General features: G+C 37.8%; 1 protein-coding gene across 1 annotated transcript in view; it reads right to left on the bottom strand.

The window, feature by feature from the left end:
* Positions 1 to 18,832, bottom strand: part of MGAT4D (MGAT4 family member D) — a 35,473-nt gene that overhangs the window by 3,930 nt on the left and 12,711 nt on the right. Inside the window, exons 4-11 of the mRNA XM_017820345.1 lie at positions 17,222 to 17,355; positions 15,060 to 15,106; positions 12,469 to 12,582; positions 11,116 to 11,191; positions 5,996 to 6,107; positions 5,147 to 5,277; positions 1,876 to 1,983; positions 815 to 1,008 (exon numbers count right to left, since the gene is read on the bottom strand). Coding sequence (XP_017675834.1) covers positions 815 to 1,008; positions 1,876 to 1,983; positions 5,147 to 5,277; positions 5,996 to 6,107; positions 11,116 to 11,191; positions 12,469 to 12,582; positions 15,060 to 15,106; positions 17,222 to 17,355 — 916 coding nt within the window. The remainder of the gene's footprint in view (positions 1 to 814; positions 1,009 to 1,875; positions 1,984 to 5,146; positions 5,278 to 5,995; positions 6,108 to 11,115; positions 11,192 to 12,468; positions 12,583 to 15,059; positions 15,107 to 17,221; positions 17,356 to 18,832) is intronic.

The raw sequence follows: 18,832 nt of genomic DNA, 5'->3' as shown, positions 1-18,832 counted from the left end.
TCAGATGCTTCTAAATAATTTCCTTCCTAGACAATGAGCCAGAGCACTGACAAAATAAAAATCTAAGTGAAAATACCTGTAAGATTTAAAAATAAAAACCCTTGTTTGGTTTGAAATTTCTGGCACTAGATTTCTTAGGGTTTTAGATCCAAAAAGAACTAAGAAAATTTAAAGCATCAACCTCTCTCCTCTGGTATCAAACATTCAAGGCCTAAGACCACCAAATATTATAGGACTAACAATACATTTTCACAGGTTAGCATTGTGATGGGGCTGGGACGAGCCATTAGACAATACTATATGTGAGTTAGCTTCATGCAGTAACAGGGAAATGTAAAAATACAGGCTACCCAAGTTTTCTAAAGCATAAACCAGTTAATTAACCACTGATCACAGAACACCAGTGTTTATTGTAACAACTGTCATTCGGTGCAGCTCACTAGGTGGAGATACAGACCTGACATCATGCAAACAGCCTTTCTGTTGGCAGCTACACAAATAAAGTTTTCATAAACTCTATTGTTGAAATTCATTACTGAAACACAAAATCCTTTGAGAATTATCACGAGAGAGTGTAAAATATTTATATGAAGAAACAAAATAAAAAGAAAAAAATTACGAAGGTCTCCAATTACCAAGGAAGAAATGTATTTCAGGAGGGGAGTTCAAGAAGAAGAGCAGATAAGTATCAAATAAAGGATTTTTGTCAGTAACAAGGTTTATGCAAGCAGTTGAACACTGATTTTGAGCAGAATCAATAATTTCCAAACTGGATATATGTAGGTTTCTGTATTCCATATCATGTAATACTTACTTTTCAACTTTAAGTGGATTTAAAAAGGTGAACCTGATGTAGTCACCTGCCACTGGAGCTGAAGCCCAAAAACAGTCTTCTCCTTTGTAAATTTTTTCCAAGGTATATTGCTGGTATATTCTTAGGCTTGTATCCACTTTTGCAGGTGGATTCTTATGTGCTTTATGCAGCACATTTTTTCCAAAATCTTTATCCTTTTGGATATAAAGAAATTTAATTTCACTCACACAATGAAAAAAAGTGCACTAATCTGGAATAGCTATAGGAAGCTATTCCAGAAAATAATTAACTCGGTGTGAAAAGATATACAATATGTTTTTAATAAATATATAATATTTCAGTGCAATCACTGGGACTCAGCGTTACAGTTTGTAGACAGAGCTGTACTGATTACTCCTTAGTTACCAAGATTTAAAAATAAACTTCTCCACAGTAGGCTATCTCATAGTTGTCTACTGCCAGAACATGTGATACTGGTCTCTGCTAAAGGCTACATGAATCTCTAGTCTGATCAAATAGAGAAATTCAAATGATCTTGTGACCAGTCTAAGTGGCACCATCAGGAGATCCCTGAACCCTGGTGCACCATTGTTCTTGTCCTTATCAGATACGTGGTTTGCCCTCCAAACTCTCCCTAAAAATCTGTGGCCATCACATTAGGCACACTCCTGTCCTACCAGTACACCTTCTTAATAGTCCTTCATACTGGGAATGTGAACTGCTCAGCCAAAACAAACCATCGCAGCTGTCTGTGTTTGTGTGGAGCAGAGCACGTGTAACCTTTTGTTGGGAAGAGGGTTCCTACATGAAAGGAAATGAAACGCTGCTGTGACTGGTGCAATTGTTCATGTTAGAGATTCAAAAATGTTTGTGCAGAAGCAGTGTGCCCCAGCTGCAGCTTAGGTGCCAGATTAATATTTTCCACCAAACCTGTAAACCAACGTAATTGAATATGGAAATGCCATCCAATGCCAAATATGTGATTCTAGAAACTGATTTGAGAAACAAGTCAGAACCCAAGCGTGTAATTTAGAAATATGGCACTAATTTGTTAATCTTACTTTCAAATTCTGTATCTTCCCAGCCAAGGATGAATGAATTCCCATATGCTGGAAGAGCGATGGCTTAGCACGGATACGGAACTTTGACTTTTCCTGTTCACAGTGTGTCTGGAAAGAAAGTAAAAGGGAGCAAAGGATTATTTAAACCAAGGAGAGACAAACTAAGTTCCATAAGGCAATTTCACTATGTACTTGAGGGTATGGGTTCAGGTTTTTTATCCATATTTAAATGAGTAATCCTTAAATTAACCATCACTTTATATCAAATACACTGTTTCTAGACCAAAACTCATAATTCCACTTACAGTGTTATATAGATTTGAAGGCTGAACTACCAGTAATTCAGGGATTTCTGCACTGTATACCATGGATCACATCTCAGAGTGACAAAAATGGACCTCAAATCTGAAATCAATTGATTTTTTTACCTATTTCTGGCAAATTTGATTTCAACTCTTAGCTTTGCCATATCATTCTAATTAAACTATTTCAACCAAAATTGACCTTCTTCAGATATATTCTAGTTATACTTCAATCTTTATAATTTTGGCTCTTTCTGCTATGTTTGAAAGGCTTATAATGTACTATAAGTCATGGATCTTTTATCATATAAATAGATAAATCCCTTAAATACTGTATTTCAAACACAATTTTCCAGTTTACTACACTTGTGACAATACATATACCAGGGAGTTAAATAACTGTAATTGGTACTAATTTCTGAGTTTCTTGATTTTTGAATGATTGCAAACTAGTCCTTTAAATTCAATTTTTTCTCAGTACCTACAGAGCATCATAGTTCGATGCAATGAAGCAAACATGCCACAATAATTAATGAGACCATGAAGCATAATAGCATGGAACAGAGCAAAGAGCTAAAATGAGACTCCCTGGGTTCTACTCTTGTTTCTGCCATAGAATGGAGTGAGTTTAGAAGATCATTTAATTTCTCTGTATGCCAGGTCTCATACCTTAAAATTTGAGAGGATAATGTGTTTACCTCTTCAATCAAGAGCTTTCACTTCTATTAAAAAAAAAAAAGTTACATAAACTATATCAATGACTTCTAAAGCTAAAACTGATAAAGTCTTCACTCAGCTGGCTTAAACATCAAAACTCATGGGGGATTTATAATTTCCACAGAATTGAAAATTCAAAACCACCCGGAAAGCAGGAACGAAGTATTTTTATGTTTGTCCAGCAGATGTTCAGCAAAACACTGCAAAAAAGCAACACGTGCAAATTGGTTTATTGGCAGCTGTTTCTTTGAAAAGCACGCTGTACTTTTGCTAGAGAAAAAAAATCATTATAAGAAAATAAATTTGTGATCTTTCTACTGACAGGGTTTGCAGTTCATCCCTTATAATAACGTAGTCCCTAGCACGTCTCCTTTTGTGCTAAGGAGCACTACTAGTGCTGGCAGCACTACTAAAAGAGCAACAGCTGAGAATAATCAGTAGCACAGAGATGGTGTGGTCATTTCTGCAGAAGCTGAGATAAGGTTCCTCGTTGAGTCAGGCCTTCCACCCTTGCAAGTCGCTAGTCCCAACTGCACGTGATCACAGGACCACAGAACGGTTTGGGTTGAAAGGGACAGTTAAAAATCATCTCGTTCTGACACCCCTGACATGGGCAGGGACACCTTCCACCACAGCAGGTTGCTCAGAGCCCCATCTAGCCTGGCCAGGAACACTGGATCTGGCATCCACTGCTTCTCTGGGCAACCTGTACCAGTGACTCACCACCTTCACCATAAAACATGTTTCCCTTATATCCCATCTAACCATACCCTCTTTCAGTTTAAGGCGATTGTCCCTTGCCCTGTCACAACAGGCCCTTGTAAAAACACTTCTCTCTTTTACTTAGAATCCCCCTTTAGGTACTGGAAGGTGCTGTAAGGTCTCCCCTGGAGCCTCCTCTTCTTCAGGCAGGACAGCCCTGACTCTCTCAGCCTGTTTCCATAGGAGAGGTACTTCAGCCTCTGATAATTTTTGTGGCCTCCTCTGCACCTGCTCTGTACTGGGGAGCCCAGAGGTGGATGATGATTCACAGGAGGTAAACATGATGAATTTTCTAAATTGTGCAGAGAGCTGGTGGCCCTGCTTATCACAAACCATCTTTTTCAATTTGGTGAGCGGATGAAGTTGAACCTTGATATGTTAATAGTTGAGGCTGAAAACGTGGACAAGCTGGACAAGTGGGCCACTGGGAATCTCATGGGGTTTAATAAGACCAAGGGCAAGGTGCTGCATGTGGGTCAGGGCAACCCCTGATATCGACACAGGCTGGGAACTGAACAGATCGAGAGCAGCCCTGCTGAGAAGGACTTGGGGGTGCTGGTGGGTGAGAGGCTGGACAGGAGCCGGCAATGTTCCGCTCCCCTTAATCTCCTGCTCTGCACAACTGCTATCTGTCTCTACTTGCTTCCTTATCAACACGAAAGTAACACGTGTAAATGCCTGCAGTAGGGACTGCCTACACTAATTAAAACTCCTGAACTTTAAAAACCAAGGAGGAGCAGAAACTCTGGTCAGTCCTCCATGGCACAGCCTGTTATACAAGAAGACTATGAGTAGTGACCAGCACCAAAGACTAGCAAGAGAAAGAATGCAAAATGACATAAAGAAATACTTAACATATCATTGGGCTCACCCATAGTGCTAGAAATGGCACAACACAAATGTTCCTTTCATTTTCAGCAAAAAGCATCATTTACTTCCTTCAACCTACATGTTTTCCTGCTCTTTTTTTTTTTTTCCAGGAAAACAGTCAATTTTTTTCCCAGGTAGTAAAAGATTTAAAGTAAAACACTTAAATTCTGCTTCCTGAAAGAAAGGAATTGATAGGCAAATTTCAGAACAACTGTGGTGGTAACATTGTATGTTCTACGGACTTTCATATTAGAAGGTCAGCAGAAGGTTACAAGAAACCCATAGGTTTACATATTAATATTTTTCTTTCATGCTGCAGGGTTGCCTACGTGACCAGCTGCAGGCAGATGTGAGCTTGTGCTGATTGTGTTCTGAGCTGATAGAGGCAGCAAAACAATTCTGGTGCAAAAATGTGAATTTCTGAGAGTCAGACCTCCCTTTATGGCCCAATGGGCTCAAACACTGTGCCACTCTGAGCAGATCCACAGAACAGTTTTCCCCACTAATTCCAAAGTATGTCAGGTTTGAGAGATTTATATTCTGCTTACTGAAAATAAATTACTTTGTCACTGAGATTGTTTGAATATTACCTATGTTCAAAAACTCATAGACATACTTACTGCATCCTTTTCTGGATTGCATACTTTAACCCAGAGCAGGTGGTCTATAAGCCAGTCTACGGGCTTATCTTTATAAAACATGAGAAAAAATTCCACTATGAGTGGCAAGTCTTCTGATTTAAACAATTTTCCTGAAAGCAAAACAAAATGTTGCACGTTCAGATATTTTCATTGCTATGCAAAAATCACCAGCATTACGTTTAAAGGTAATTTATTTAAATAAATATTTAAACATCACCAGCCTTAAACACATGAACATAATGCTGATATTTAGTGAAAATTTCACACAGACTTCAGCTTTGGAGAGTTGTTGATCCTCCAGCTCTTTGGGATTTTGCAAAGACGTCCATCCCATGCCTGGAGATATTCTTACACAGTCAACCAGTTGACTAATAATGTGTGTAATTATATCCTATTTCCAAACACAAACCTGCCAGTCATCTGTAGCAGAGTGTCAGATGAAATGGAGCCTGAATAGTTCGTAAAAATACTAGACATGCCATTTCAGTGGCAATATTATACTGAATATCTTCAAATTAAGACATAGATATGAAAAAACATTGCTTGATTCTTGAAGACTACACGTTACAGGGGCACACAGCGCCCTGGGATGGAACAATTTCCTTTTTATGGGAACCCAAATTTGGATCCTATGCTGAGGAGATTCTGTATTAAAAAGACAGTTTTAAAGAGGACGAAAAGTAAAAGACTTTCAGTGGGACCTTCCTTGAAGAACCAGGGAGGTTTTGATACATGAGTCCTTCCATGCTTTGAAGTGTAATTCTGAGTGAGACCTTTCTGACCTACACAGCTCCAAATCCAGTTGACCCTGTTAAGATCGATACTTACCAATAAACCCAAGCTGTGAAAACTCAAGAACCATCCAGTCTTGGGACTGTTGAGCAGCAAAGCTTTTTATACTTGCAATATAATCAGGTTTGGCTATAATATCGTCTTCCAGCTGAAGAGAATGGAAAAAAAGAAAAAAAAGGCAGTGATTTTGTTGTTTGCAGAGGGGGTGGTGATGTTGCCACATGCAAATGTTGACAGCTGTACTGTGTGTACTGAAACTTTGCCAAACTACAGTGGATTGCTATTTAACTTCTACATATATATCTGTTTCAGTATCATTCACTAAATATTTATCTACAGGAGTGACCGTAACACCATGGGTGCTTGTCTCTTTTTTGAGAAAGGAGGACTTCCTACCTTAAAGAGATTTCACTTAAAAGAAAATATTAAACAAAAAGATAAGAAGTTAGGGAAGACAACAATGAACAGTTTGTACTTAAGTTGTATAAGCATTGATAGGCAACAGGAGCAAACTGTTTGAGAAGAGAGGTGCCAAATGCAGGTGATTAAGGGCTCTGGTAGCCTGGGCAGACTTTGTCATTCGTAAAAGGTGACTGAGAAGAACTGTGGATGATTACTGAGATGCCTGTGGAAAGCAAATTGTCCCAGGGAATTCTGGTAATGAAAGAAGGGATGTGCTGTGTGAATCACACTGAAGGACAGGAACACACAGAGCTTTTGAAGTGTGATAAAGGCCGAGGGAGAATACAGCAGTGGAGCCAGCTAAAGGGTACTTGGAAAGGAGATGACATCCATGAAGGAAATGAGAAAGGCCTTGGCTGCATTTTTGCCTAGCTTTCAGAAAAGAATGGGGCACCTGAAAAAACAGAAGCTGTTCCTGATACTAAAATGCCAAGGATAATGAATCCAAATAAGGAGCTTGGAGGCAATGACACAAAGGAAATAAATGTATTTGAGAAGTAATTAAGGAGCAAGCAATTCACAGTTTGAATTCAGTATGGGTGTGAAAACACAAGAAGAGGAGGCTGAGTCTTCAGGAAAATACTGTTGGGGTGTAGTGTAATCATACAGTAATGTGATCTAATTGCTGTATTTTCACTGGCCCTGATACATGTCTGGTGGTGGTAGAATCTGCTTCAGGAAGATAAATAGCTAGAAAATGAATGCTATGAGGGGAAAAAAAAAAAAAAAAGCTCAATTTCCTGCTGGTTTTGTGTCTTCAACTGACTCAGCACAGTCATCATCAAGAGCTTGAGAGAGCAGGCCCACAGCTTTTAGTTGAACTTAGCCACCACTACAAGTGTAGGGCTGGCTGGAAAGAAATGTGTTGTCAACAGTGAAGCCGGGAGGATGTAGAATGAGGTTAGAAAGACAGGATTTGACCCTGTCAGCTTTTGCTGATAGTAAGATACCAAAAAAATAGATAGACGGAGACAAACTGATCAAGATGATCAAGATGAATGCTTCTTAACGGATTCTGAGGTGGGGGGATTGAGTTGAGTTGACAGCTATGCAGAAGAGAACAACAACAACAAAAAAAAACCAAACCAAAATGTCAACTTACAAGAAATCTTGCATAAAATCAAATGAGCTTAGAGGAGCTAGATGTAAAGGGATAAAGAGCAAGGTTAGAGAACCCTTAAAGAGAAACTGAGGGGCACCAAAAAAGGATCAAAACCAGTGAGGAGTATCTCAAAAACCTAGGGAGACCACCATATCAAGAAACACCATGAGAAAGCGTACAAGAGCAGTAAAAATTAAAAATACAGAGGCTGTGAATGTGGTTATGAACTGAAAGCAGTTTTGCAAAGCGATAAGTCTGAAATGGGCTTTCCCAAAGCTGGCAGTGAGTATTAGAGAATGTAGTTTGATATCCTGCATAGCACAGGCCACTAAGTTTTTTATATAACCCTGCACTGAGCCCTGTAATTTGTGTTCAACTAAAGTACATCTTCTTGGAGAACATCTGCCACTGCTTAGGTACTTCAGTGTCAGTTCTTTTTCAGTATGTGACACGTGTAATTATCCTGAATGCTTAATACCTTTTATCCAAATCCTAATTTGAATTTTTCCGCCTTCAGCTTACAGCCACTTGTTTTTCATACGCTCTTCTCTACCAAAAAAGGTTATGTAGTGGCACACAGCTGGATCAGGAGGTTTAGGATATTAACTGTCTAGTTCATTTGCCCCATTGCCATGAGAAGGTCAGCAAAACACGTGATGGCAGCTAATTTCCTTTCACTCATCAGTACTTCTGGATGAAAAGAGACACATGCACTATAGGAAGGCTATGAAAATTTTCAAGATGATAGACAGTAAATGGGTTTCCATTTGTTTTTCTTATGCTAAGAGAAGTAAAAATGAAGTAGTAACAAAAAAAGTGGAAGCATTCAATGGAAGTGTAGGCATCAGACAGGAAAGTGTCTTCCTTTCTAAGTTATATTAAGGTATTTTTATATTTTTGAAACACTGACAATGACTATGTAGAGATTGTGAAGCTCCTTTTAGGAGCTCTGCCAAATAACAGGCTTCACCTAGAGTCTAGTCAGGGGAAGAAAAAAAATCCATGTAAAGACTACTAATGAACTCATTGAGTCATTTCTCAGGCCTTAAATACATTAGAGAAATATGCTTGAGAAACTGAAGTAATGGTATATAAATAATATATATGTTATATATAAATACACAAAGCTTCCCCAGCCTCCACATGTGGTGATAAAAAAAAGCATACCAGTAGTTCAGTTAATTAGATTAGAACTTTATAACAGATTTTAACTGAAGAAATTAAAAGACTTATTTAATGTTTTATTTTTGCTTCCTCTCAGTGCTAATAGAAAACAATTCCCAAAAACTGCTGTATTTGTGTTTCTTTCTGATTTTAAATGTTTGATTGCTTCAGAATGAGCTAAGTCTACAGAGACAAAAAGAACAAATGCATGTCTTCACTACTAGGCTGGGACTGGAATGCCTGCTTTTATAGCTATGTTATGATCCCGTTATTACAAGTGCCTCAAGGGGCTCTGGTGGATGCCAGGAGGTATAGTGAAGGTGGAAACAAGGACTTCAAAGTTCTCCCAGGTTTTATTGATAAAGAAAATGTCACCAAAAAACCCCAACACCCTCCCCCCGCCAAATAAAAGCCCAAAAAACCCCTAACAGAAAACCACAAACACCATCCCCCCTCAAAAAAAAACCAAAAAACCAGAGCAAACCAAACAAAAAAACCCAACAAAAACCAGCAAAAAACCTCCACCCAACCAAACAAAAAAAAAGCCCAAAACAAACAAAAACAAAACAACCAAATAAAAAAAAAAGAAAAAAAAAAGAAAAGTAGAACAGATGCTTCAAGTAAAAAGGATGAGATTTATTTTGTTTCTTTCAAATACTATGTTTGATCAGTAGGTAAGGTTCATCCACAGTGTAACCCTGTTAGCTTCAATGGACTTCACATTGCCTAAATCCTGGTTCAGCAGTATCCTAGAATGAGTGTTTATTTGGCAAAGATCTTGCCTGACTCATAACATCAACTGTAGACATCAAGACTAATCATGCTTATCTTCTTTCGAAATTTTGGAGTTAATACCAGTCACCCAAACTATACTATTCCTGACAAAACAATAAATAAAATCTAAGCTAGTGAAAGTTTTGCTTAAGACTACTAAAGTAAATCTTTGTAGCAGCCTAAGGAAAAGTATTTTTAAGTTATCTACTTTCCTTTAATACAAGACTTCCAAATAGAAGGAGATCATCCTGATTTTATGGCAGCAAGTGTTCATTCTTTCCAGCTGTACTCTACAAAGTATTTTTGGGACAGAACAGCATCAGTGCTACAGAAGCAACTGCAGGCTGGACATAAAAATGAAGAAGTAGATATAGTAGGAATGGTATAAGGAAAGTACAGTTTCTTTTAAAGAAAATTCTGAATGTAGGCATAACTCCCACATAACCATCAGAACCCAGGCTTTGCTCTGAATAACACAGTTCAATATAACTTATACAGTTGTTATATACTGTCTCAGATAAGAAAATTCATGTTCTCAAATCTCTGTAAAAATACAAATACATAAGTAAGTCATTGCCATGCAAACATGAATGCTTGTAGACCTGTTTAACAGGAAAGGACATTAAATACCTGGCAGTATCTTAACATTTCACTTCACTGGGTTTCCTATACTTTAATGCTCTAGTCTACACTTAGTAAACTTGGGTACCGTTCTTAAGAATATACAAAAGCCACAGGAAAATACTTCCTTTTCCACTAAACTTGAACTGTTCAAAACACAATGTTTTTCTTTTCCTCCTGCCTTCTGAGCACCTATGCCACATTCTAGAACACAGCACGGACCCTTAGGTAGCCCAGCTCAAACGTGTTTGTGTTTAAATCCTGACAAGAACCGCACGAGATGCCTGCTCCTGCAGTCCTCTCTTCTTCTGCTTCCAGGAATCCTGTGATGTCCTTATGTGATACAGTGTCTGGAGCAGAAGACCCAGGAAAACTAAGAACCAAGCAAAACCCTCTTCTGAGCTTTCTTGACACTAATGAGCTATGTGAAAATTTTATGGATCTCTTCCATTATTGAACAGCTCTGATAAATTTTGGAATCTCTGGTGGTGATTATGATCTTTATGGAGTGCAAATTAGGAAAATTTAGAATGATGGCTAAAGCTAAGCCTGAATGCATGCAGATCTTAAAGTCTAAGTCTTCTGCAGAAATTAGAGTCTGTACCAACATGTAGTTTAACTTTAACTTCAGTATTGCTATACCAGTGTGTTTCCCTATCAGAGAGATTCTGGTTTGTTGGGATCTGGGCTGCAACCTGGACCTACCACCACAATTTTGCCTTGCTGCACTAAGTAAAGAGACATTAAACTCTGACTTTCTTAACCTAATCAAATAAGGCCTTCATGCTTCAGTTACCTTGCTATTCAACCTCACAAACGACAAGAAGGTACACATGGATTTAATCAAATAGTACCTGGCCACAAGATGAATATAAACAGAAATATGCAGATGCTTGTAAAGAGCACAGGTAAAATACACAGAAAATTACAACAGGCTTCTGGTTTTATTGAGGCTTTTAACAAAAATTAAAATTGCCAAACCTAATAATCAGTACAGATGCATTGCAGCTATTTAATGATAATATAGACATACCTGTAAATACAATGTTCCCTTGGGTTGGGCATACAGCATTAAAAAGCTATAATCCAAATTCTGTTTAGTTCTCCACCTAAACATAAGCAGCAAATTCTGATAAGTTTTTCGGGGGGGTTGCAAGAGTTATTTCTATAATAAAAGCATTTCTAATGCTCTGCAGTTTTTTTTCCTCTATAGTGAAATTGTAAGGTTGAGTATCTAACCCATAGTTAAGTGAAAAAAACATTCCTCTACGATCAGTGAAAACATTTATATATAATTTGACTTTCCCATAAATGTTAACATTAACTAAGCAAAAAATTTTGATCTCCATCAATGGAGCCTGAAACAAAATGTCTAACAAGTTTATTCATGTCAGTTGACTGAAATTATTCTACTCCTTATATTATGAACAGTAAACACATATGGATTATTCTAAAATTAAAAACAAAGTCCTTTTACTTATGAACAGCACAAAAGCAGGTTGATAAACTTAATTTTCAGTTTTAAATATAAACAGAGACTTTGGACAGTCTGTCATTTTACGAGAGGACAAAGTTGATGTTTGATAATCTATGCTGAAAGACTAGAGAGTAATTTATCAGTATTCAAATAACATAAAAGTGTATCTGATTTTAATCATATCTGAAAGTTAAGTATTTAAACTTGTTTATGCTCTGAAACACATAAGATTTATCTATAAAGCCAAAACACAAGCATACATATACTTGCTGATTTCCTCCAACCTAAATTCTCAGTACTGCAGGTCTCTTGCTGCTTTGTTGCAGTGGTTTCTGACAAATTATTTATTGTTGATTGAAAGAAAATTACTTTCCTCCAATAAATCAATGGGTTTTTTTAGGTTATAATCTCTGTCTCAGTGAACTTGGGGCACAGGAGTGAATGAAATCACCAGTTAGGATGCATTAACAGTAGATAAAATGTCTGTGATCACCAAAAGTTAGGTCACTAATTAAACCCATAGTAGTTGTCAGTAGTTAGCTAAGGGGCCACATGGGGTTTCCTTTGTGTGTTCACAGAGCCTCTCCCATATGCATCACATGAAAGATTTTCCTGTTTTGTTTCCTTTATGCTCAGATAATGCCTTTTGGCATTATCCATCTGATTTAAAACCCATGGGATGCCCAGAGTCAAGACCCAAAGGAGAAGCCTTGGCTTTCACCCTGAAGCTGATGTGCAGCATAGCTTTTCTCAAGATCTGCTTGTGTAACAATTTTTTTTTAACGTTACAGTTGAGATCCATTAGCTCTGAAACAGAAAAGCATTATCAGCTCAAACACACTGACTTTTGCAGAATTTTTCATTTTTTACTCTTAGCAAAAGTTCTTGGGTATTTTACAGCCATCTTACCTTACTCTGTCCTCAGAATCCCCAAATGTTTTTTTCAGGTTTGAAAGATCTGGATAATAAGAAGCAGGAGGAGAAATGACCTCTAGGACTCCAGACTGGATTTCTCTGGGAAAGCTGTGAGAAGAATCTTTGTGAGACTCCATTCCTCAAAAAGACTTCTGAGGGCAATCATAGACAGAAGGTCCCCAGAATTAGGTCTGCTCCCACACAAGTGGAATTCACAACTCCAGCAAAGAAACTAAGTCACATAGACTGCAAATTTGGAACCAAGAATTGGTCTTTGACCACCATCAGAACAGACAGGTCAGTAACTCAAAGTCTCAGAAAACACTGGAGAGAAGTGTGTCTCAAAAATCCTGCCCCTCCTGCATCTATAGATGCTTACTAACAATCCTGAGATAATTGCCAAAATGCAGCAGTAACTCATGACTAAATCCACTATTTAGAACAACACACAACTGTTCCCCCTTGTGTGAGAGCTCCAAGTTTCCTTACCCTTGCTCCAATTATAATTCCACATCCTAGCCAGAAACATACTGTCCAGAGCAGGGGTTTGGTTGGGGTCTAGTCTCTGCTCCAAGGATTAAATTTTCCCTTTAAAAAGTCATTGAAAAAATGTGTAATCTACTTTGAGAGTCAAGCCTGGAAGTCAAATCTCCCTCTCTTCCCATAAAAAAAAAAAAAAAACCAAACACCAAAAAATCACAAAAAAACCCCAAAACCAAACCCAACAAACAAGCTCCAATGCAACAAAGTAAAGGATCACTGAAATAAAGAGCCTTCAGAAGTGAGTTTCACATTTCCTATGATTAATGAAAAAAAAACCAACACTAAAAATTAAGCACATCAGAGTAAAAGCATTATGAAAAAAACAACTTTTACTGTGTAACTCTGGCAAAGCATTTACACTGCAATAATTTTTTCTAAAGCCATGAAGAAATAGAAAAAATTATCTAAGTGCTCAAACTGCTTTAAGTATTGTACCTTAGCAGTGCCCAACAGTGCTGAGGAGAAATGCCTCTTACCCTTGTCCTTGCTGCAGTATTCCCAGCTGAGATAAACCCTCTGGAGGCAGGAAGCAATGCTCAGCACGAGGGGTCTTCTGGGGGAAACCTACACCCCAAATGCAGTGTGGGAAACCCTAGAGTGCAGCAGGATGTGCAGAAAAGCCTCAAAAGCGAAGAAAAAGGGCAACTCCTCCAGGGATCTTGTTCGATTTTTTTTTTTTATTTGTTGGTTGTTTTGCATGGGTGTCCATCTCTTTTCACAAGTAACAGGACAAGAGAAATGGCCTCAAGTTGCGTCAGGGCAGGTTTAGATTGGGTCTTAGAAAAAATTTCTTCACCAAAAGGGTTATCAAGCATTGGAACATGCTGCCCAGGGAAGTAGTTGAGTCACCATCCCTGGAGGTATTTAAAAGACGTGTAGATGTGGCACTTGGGGACGTGGTTTAGTGGTGGGTCTGGCAATGCTGGGTTAATGGCTGGACTCAATTTTAAAAGTCTCTTCCAACCTAAATGATTCTATAATTCTAATAAAATATTAATACAAAGATTGAGAACTCTCTTGTAGGCATTTCAAAGGAGTGAGGGGAAAGGTTGTTTCACTTCAAATATTGGCCAAAGAGGGGTTCTCTCAGAGTAACCAATTCACCAATAAGCTTGTGCATGAAAGAACCAGCAACACCAGTACTGCAGCACAGTGCAGATTTCAACTCTTTCTTCTTTCAGTCCACTGCCCTTCAGGGCCTTTAGCCTTATCTGTTTTGTGACTGCTAGCTACACCATACTATTTCTTAAAAGCAGCACTTTTCAAGACAAAAATCTACCAATGAGTGTATTTTTTTTCCCAAACATTTTAATTTATTAAACTGAAGTTGCTCTGCAGTTTTTAACACGCACAATGCTGTAAACATTTATGGGGAGGGAAGATAAGAGCAAGCAGAATTGCGGTGGCAACCAAGCTTCCATTTCATAGCTCTTACATTAATTTGGCATGGCAAAGAATACCCATCTCATGTTACCCATCATATAATAGTATTAAAAGATTATAGAGGTAATCCATTTGCTGCCCAATAAAAAGTAGCCAAACAAGGAAACAAAGACACCTGGAGAACATGTAGATGTGGCATTTGTGGACATAGTTTAGTGGTGGCAGTGCTGGGCTAATGGTTGAACTCAACTGATCTTACAGGTCTTTTCCAACCTAAATGATTCTGTGATTCTATGACAGACATCAGAATACATTGCAGGCTTGTGTAGTCAGTGGGGATCTAATGTATGTAGCCTCAGGTGTGTGAATTGCATCATTAATTTCATGGGGAAAAGACTTGGGCTCAAGTAAATACTTATCAGAGATTTAAGCTGGTTAGTTAAAGCATATTTATGAAATAAAAAATAGAAAATAAACTGATATACATCCTTCTGTTCTGAAGTTTTTGTTTTGCAGTGTGTTATGGCACACATACCAAGAATGAACCTTTGCCTCATTATTTAGCAGTTCCATTTCAGCTGAAATGCTCTAATTTTTTCAATAATTTTTCTTTCAAAAAAACTCACTTGCTGTTGGATGTTACATTCTTTAGGACTTACCTGGTTTTAATACTTTCTGCAACACTCTTAACATAGTCTGCATTCACCTAAAGAAAAGAAGGGTGCATTTCATTTCAAGCCTACCTATTTTTGTATTAAACAACCTTTCGTAGGGAATATTTATACGCAAACACTTCATTTTTATTCTCTATTTCTTTTCCTTCCAAACAAACACGGTACATTACAGAAGAATTTCTACTAAAGGACAGTATGGGCTTTTCAAACCAATTGAACTTTCAATGTAGTTGAATGCAAAAGTGAACCATCTCCAGCTGTGGTTTCTGCATTTTGTTTTTCACTGTTCTTGCAGGAGGCCAGGCCATTTTCTGCATAAATTCTGTTCTACAGCTTTCAATTACGCCAGAAAAGCACAGTCATAGAAGTGTCAGTAAAAAGAGCTGCTTCAGGTTAATCATCAAAAAATCACAAAAGAGGCCTGATGCTGTTGAGAAAAATCACCTAAGCAAAATATTCTAAAGCTAGCAGTACTTAAAATTTTAGTTAGTTTCTTCCTAATATAACAAACTTAGGGCTCTTTGTCTGGAAATTTTGAGGACACACTTATTCATTACTGCTGTTTCATAAAGGTAACAGTTTCGGTGTGCAAAACACATCTGCTAACTACATTAAAGAGTGCAAAGTTTTATAGATGTGATTTCCAAAGCAATACAATATGTGTCTTAGCAGTTCAGATTTTTTTTTTTAATACACAATAAGTAAAACCAAGGTGAAGTGGTAAGCAAAGAGCTGCAATAAGAAAAAAAATACCCAGAACTTACAACTCACTTTCAGTCAATAAGTTACTATGACTTAACCCATGATATAAACATTTAACTCGATCTTTTGAGACATTTGGGGAAAAAGGAAGGTGTAGATTCACCTGCCCTCCTCTCGTAATAAATGTTCTTATCACCTCTCATATCAGCACAGTCAAGCTGCTCCAATTTACTGCATGGCTGAAAAATGGAAGCTGCGAGAATGTGACTTTGGGGAGGGTATAAAGGGGAGAATAATTCCTACAATAGCAGTTTAATCCTAAATTGGCTGATGTGGACTGTGTTACTACAACCAGACCTGCTGTTTGTTTAAAGTGTCACATTAGGACTCTCTACTATTCAGAAGTTAACCCTCAAAAACTCACAGAACCCTCTGAAGCCCTGTAATAAAACATTTATCTGAATGGCAGCTTGGCAAAGCTCATCATTGCCAGAGCTCTTCACTGGGAAATACCAACTGTAAATTATATTCAGCTCCTGAAAACTATGCTCAAGGGGAACTACAGCCAGTAAAATTCATCCTATATACTTATCACTGTGATCAAAACAGAAAAGTGGAAGTCATGACATAACTTACTAAAGTGAACTATGTCCTGTTTGACAATATTACAGCTGCAAAATTGGTGACTGAACTAAAAAAAAGCAAACTGTAACTGTTAATGAATACATGTATGAATTTAATGTTGTTCATGGAAGGATAAAGAAACATGAATTAAAAATACAAAGTCTGAATAACTGCACAGTCATTTACCTGCAAGAATCTATGACTAGTTAATTCCCTTCTGTAGCTTTTTTTCTAATATGATCAAGACATGTTGGAATAAGAAAAAAAAGCATTTAGCTCTAATATTTTACCTTGAGCCCCGTTTACTTTCCCAAACATGGAACCTATCAAGTGTCTGAACAGTCTTCTTTGGCACATAAAATGTCAAAATGCATGCAGAAGGCTCTAACATGACCTTTGCAAGATATATGATATCAAACTAGAAGATAAATAATCTGAACATTTTTTAGACTGATTAAGTTTCCTTTCTTCAAGTTCTATGGAACTCTTCAGTGGAGGATTTACATTTCATTCCAAAAGCAGAATACCTTACTTTCAGAGATAAACAATGAGTTCATATGGTTTTATTGAAAAATCTGACTCAACAACTGTTTCTGTAAATGTAATGTGACTTTTTACCCTTCGATCCTCTGAGTTGCAGGGCTTTTTGCACATATGAACATTAAGGCACCAGCTGCTCACCATCTCCTCCAGGCCTGAAGAAATCCCTCCCAAATGCCCAGGTAACATTATTTTGCAGCCTTTCCTACATTATTACACTAAGACATAAATCTCCATATTGTCTTTCTACCAGCATACTGCACCTTTCCATGCAAACTTACCTCTGCTACAAAGATGATTATTACACAGTCCTTCTCTTGCTCTTCAGAAAGTCCATGCAGTAGGGAATGCAGTGTACTAATCAGGTAATTTTTCTTTTCCCTTTTCACAGTAGGAATACCCATCACCAGTGAGACTGCAAAGAGAGACGGCCTCAAGTCACGTAATTTTAAGTCAAGTAAAAGGAAAGGGAAATTACATTTTAATTTTGATGTGACCATGACATTTGGTGACAGTTAGTATTCCCTTAGCACTGTGACAGCATTTGCTTTACTACTTGGAAGGAGAGATATCTCCAGCTAAGTTTAGGTTAGACACCCAAGTGTCTATGTTATAAGCACCAGCCCTACACTGTGTTAAGTGTCAACATTTTGGAACCTGGGGATACTACTACCTCTGGCAAACACATAGGTGCCTGCTACTGAGTTTTAAAAGTGAGTATTGCAAAATAAGTGGTTACTTTTGCTTTGGAGATCTAAATAGTAAGGGTTAAACCAGAACTGCTCTAGTGAACAGGCTCTCACAGGAAGTGAACGCTGTGTATGTATCTCAGAAGGAATCAAATTCAAACATCTCGCTGAGCAGTTTGATTGATATGCATCAATGGTTTCCATAGAATCAGTAATAAGAAGAAAGAAACTTAGATATTATTGTTATTTAAAACACAGGCGATGAAATTGTCTCTGGCAAAGGTTCCACTAGTACCAAACCTCTGCTGTATTACATCATTAGACTGTAAGCAGGATGCATCTGCAGGATACATATGGGCATTACCTAAATCAGTGGCCAAACATAGCTCAGTAAACCTATGGAATCTTAGTCCTTGCAGATGATTTCTGTTCACCAGAATCTGAGGAGGTTGGTAAGAAAGCAGCAGATTTTAGAAGAATGGAGTAGGTGCAACTAGTGACTTGCTCCAGACTTTAGTATCCAGGCCAGTGTCAGCTCAAAAATGCCTAAGTTCCAGTGTTCCTTCCCAGCACATATCCTGCTAAACCACTGGGGTTTTACACACTGAAGGTCAACCCGTCCTTACTAAACTGCAGTCTTGCTATTGTGATTTTCATGCACAAATAATAAAAAAAAATTAAACATGGAGCATTCTTTTATTGGTGACACTGATCTATGGGCACTCCGGTGAGAACTACAACACAGGATCACACTGATACAGCTAATTGTTGTACACCTGCTAGTGAGAAGTCTGTAGAAAGTTATCCATTGTCATGGGCATGGCCAAGGGTTTGGAGTTTTTTAGTTAAATCAAAAGTGCTGCCAAGTGTTTCTTTATATAAAATCACCCTAGAGAAAAATCAAAATTTAAAGAAAATACAAAACTCAGCAAAATGGTTGACTAGTTCCTTCTTTGCTTACTGCTTTTGAATACTCCTTTTACCTGTCACATGACAGTTAAGAGAAGATGTAACTTTATAATTTGTATTATAGTTCACTGAAATTCATTATGATTTCTGCAGGTGTCAGCTGATTTCTCATGTGGATGAAAAATTACACTGAAGATATATTAACATCCTTTAAATTATCACATCACCTTTCCATTTGCACCTCTCATTGGCAAACTGACTGCATTATAAATTCACCTTGGCTTCCTCATTCAT

The sequence above is a fragment of the Lepidothrix coronata genome, unplaced genomic scaffold (genome assembly GCF_001604755.1).
Source record: "Lepidothrix coronata isolate B3197 unplaced genomic scaffold, Lepidothrix_coronata-1.0 Scaffold82, whole genome shotgun sequence".
In the NCBI taxonomy this organism is placed as follows: domain Eukaryota; kingdom Metazoa; phylum Chordata; class Aves; order Passeriformes; family Pipridae; genus Lepidothrix; species Lepidothrix coronata.
Note: the sequence above shows the minus strand (reverse complement) of the source record. Positions and strands in the feature narration are given on the sequence as shown.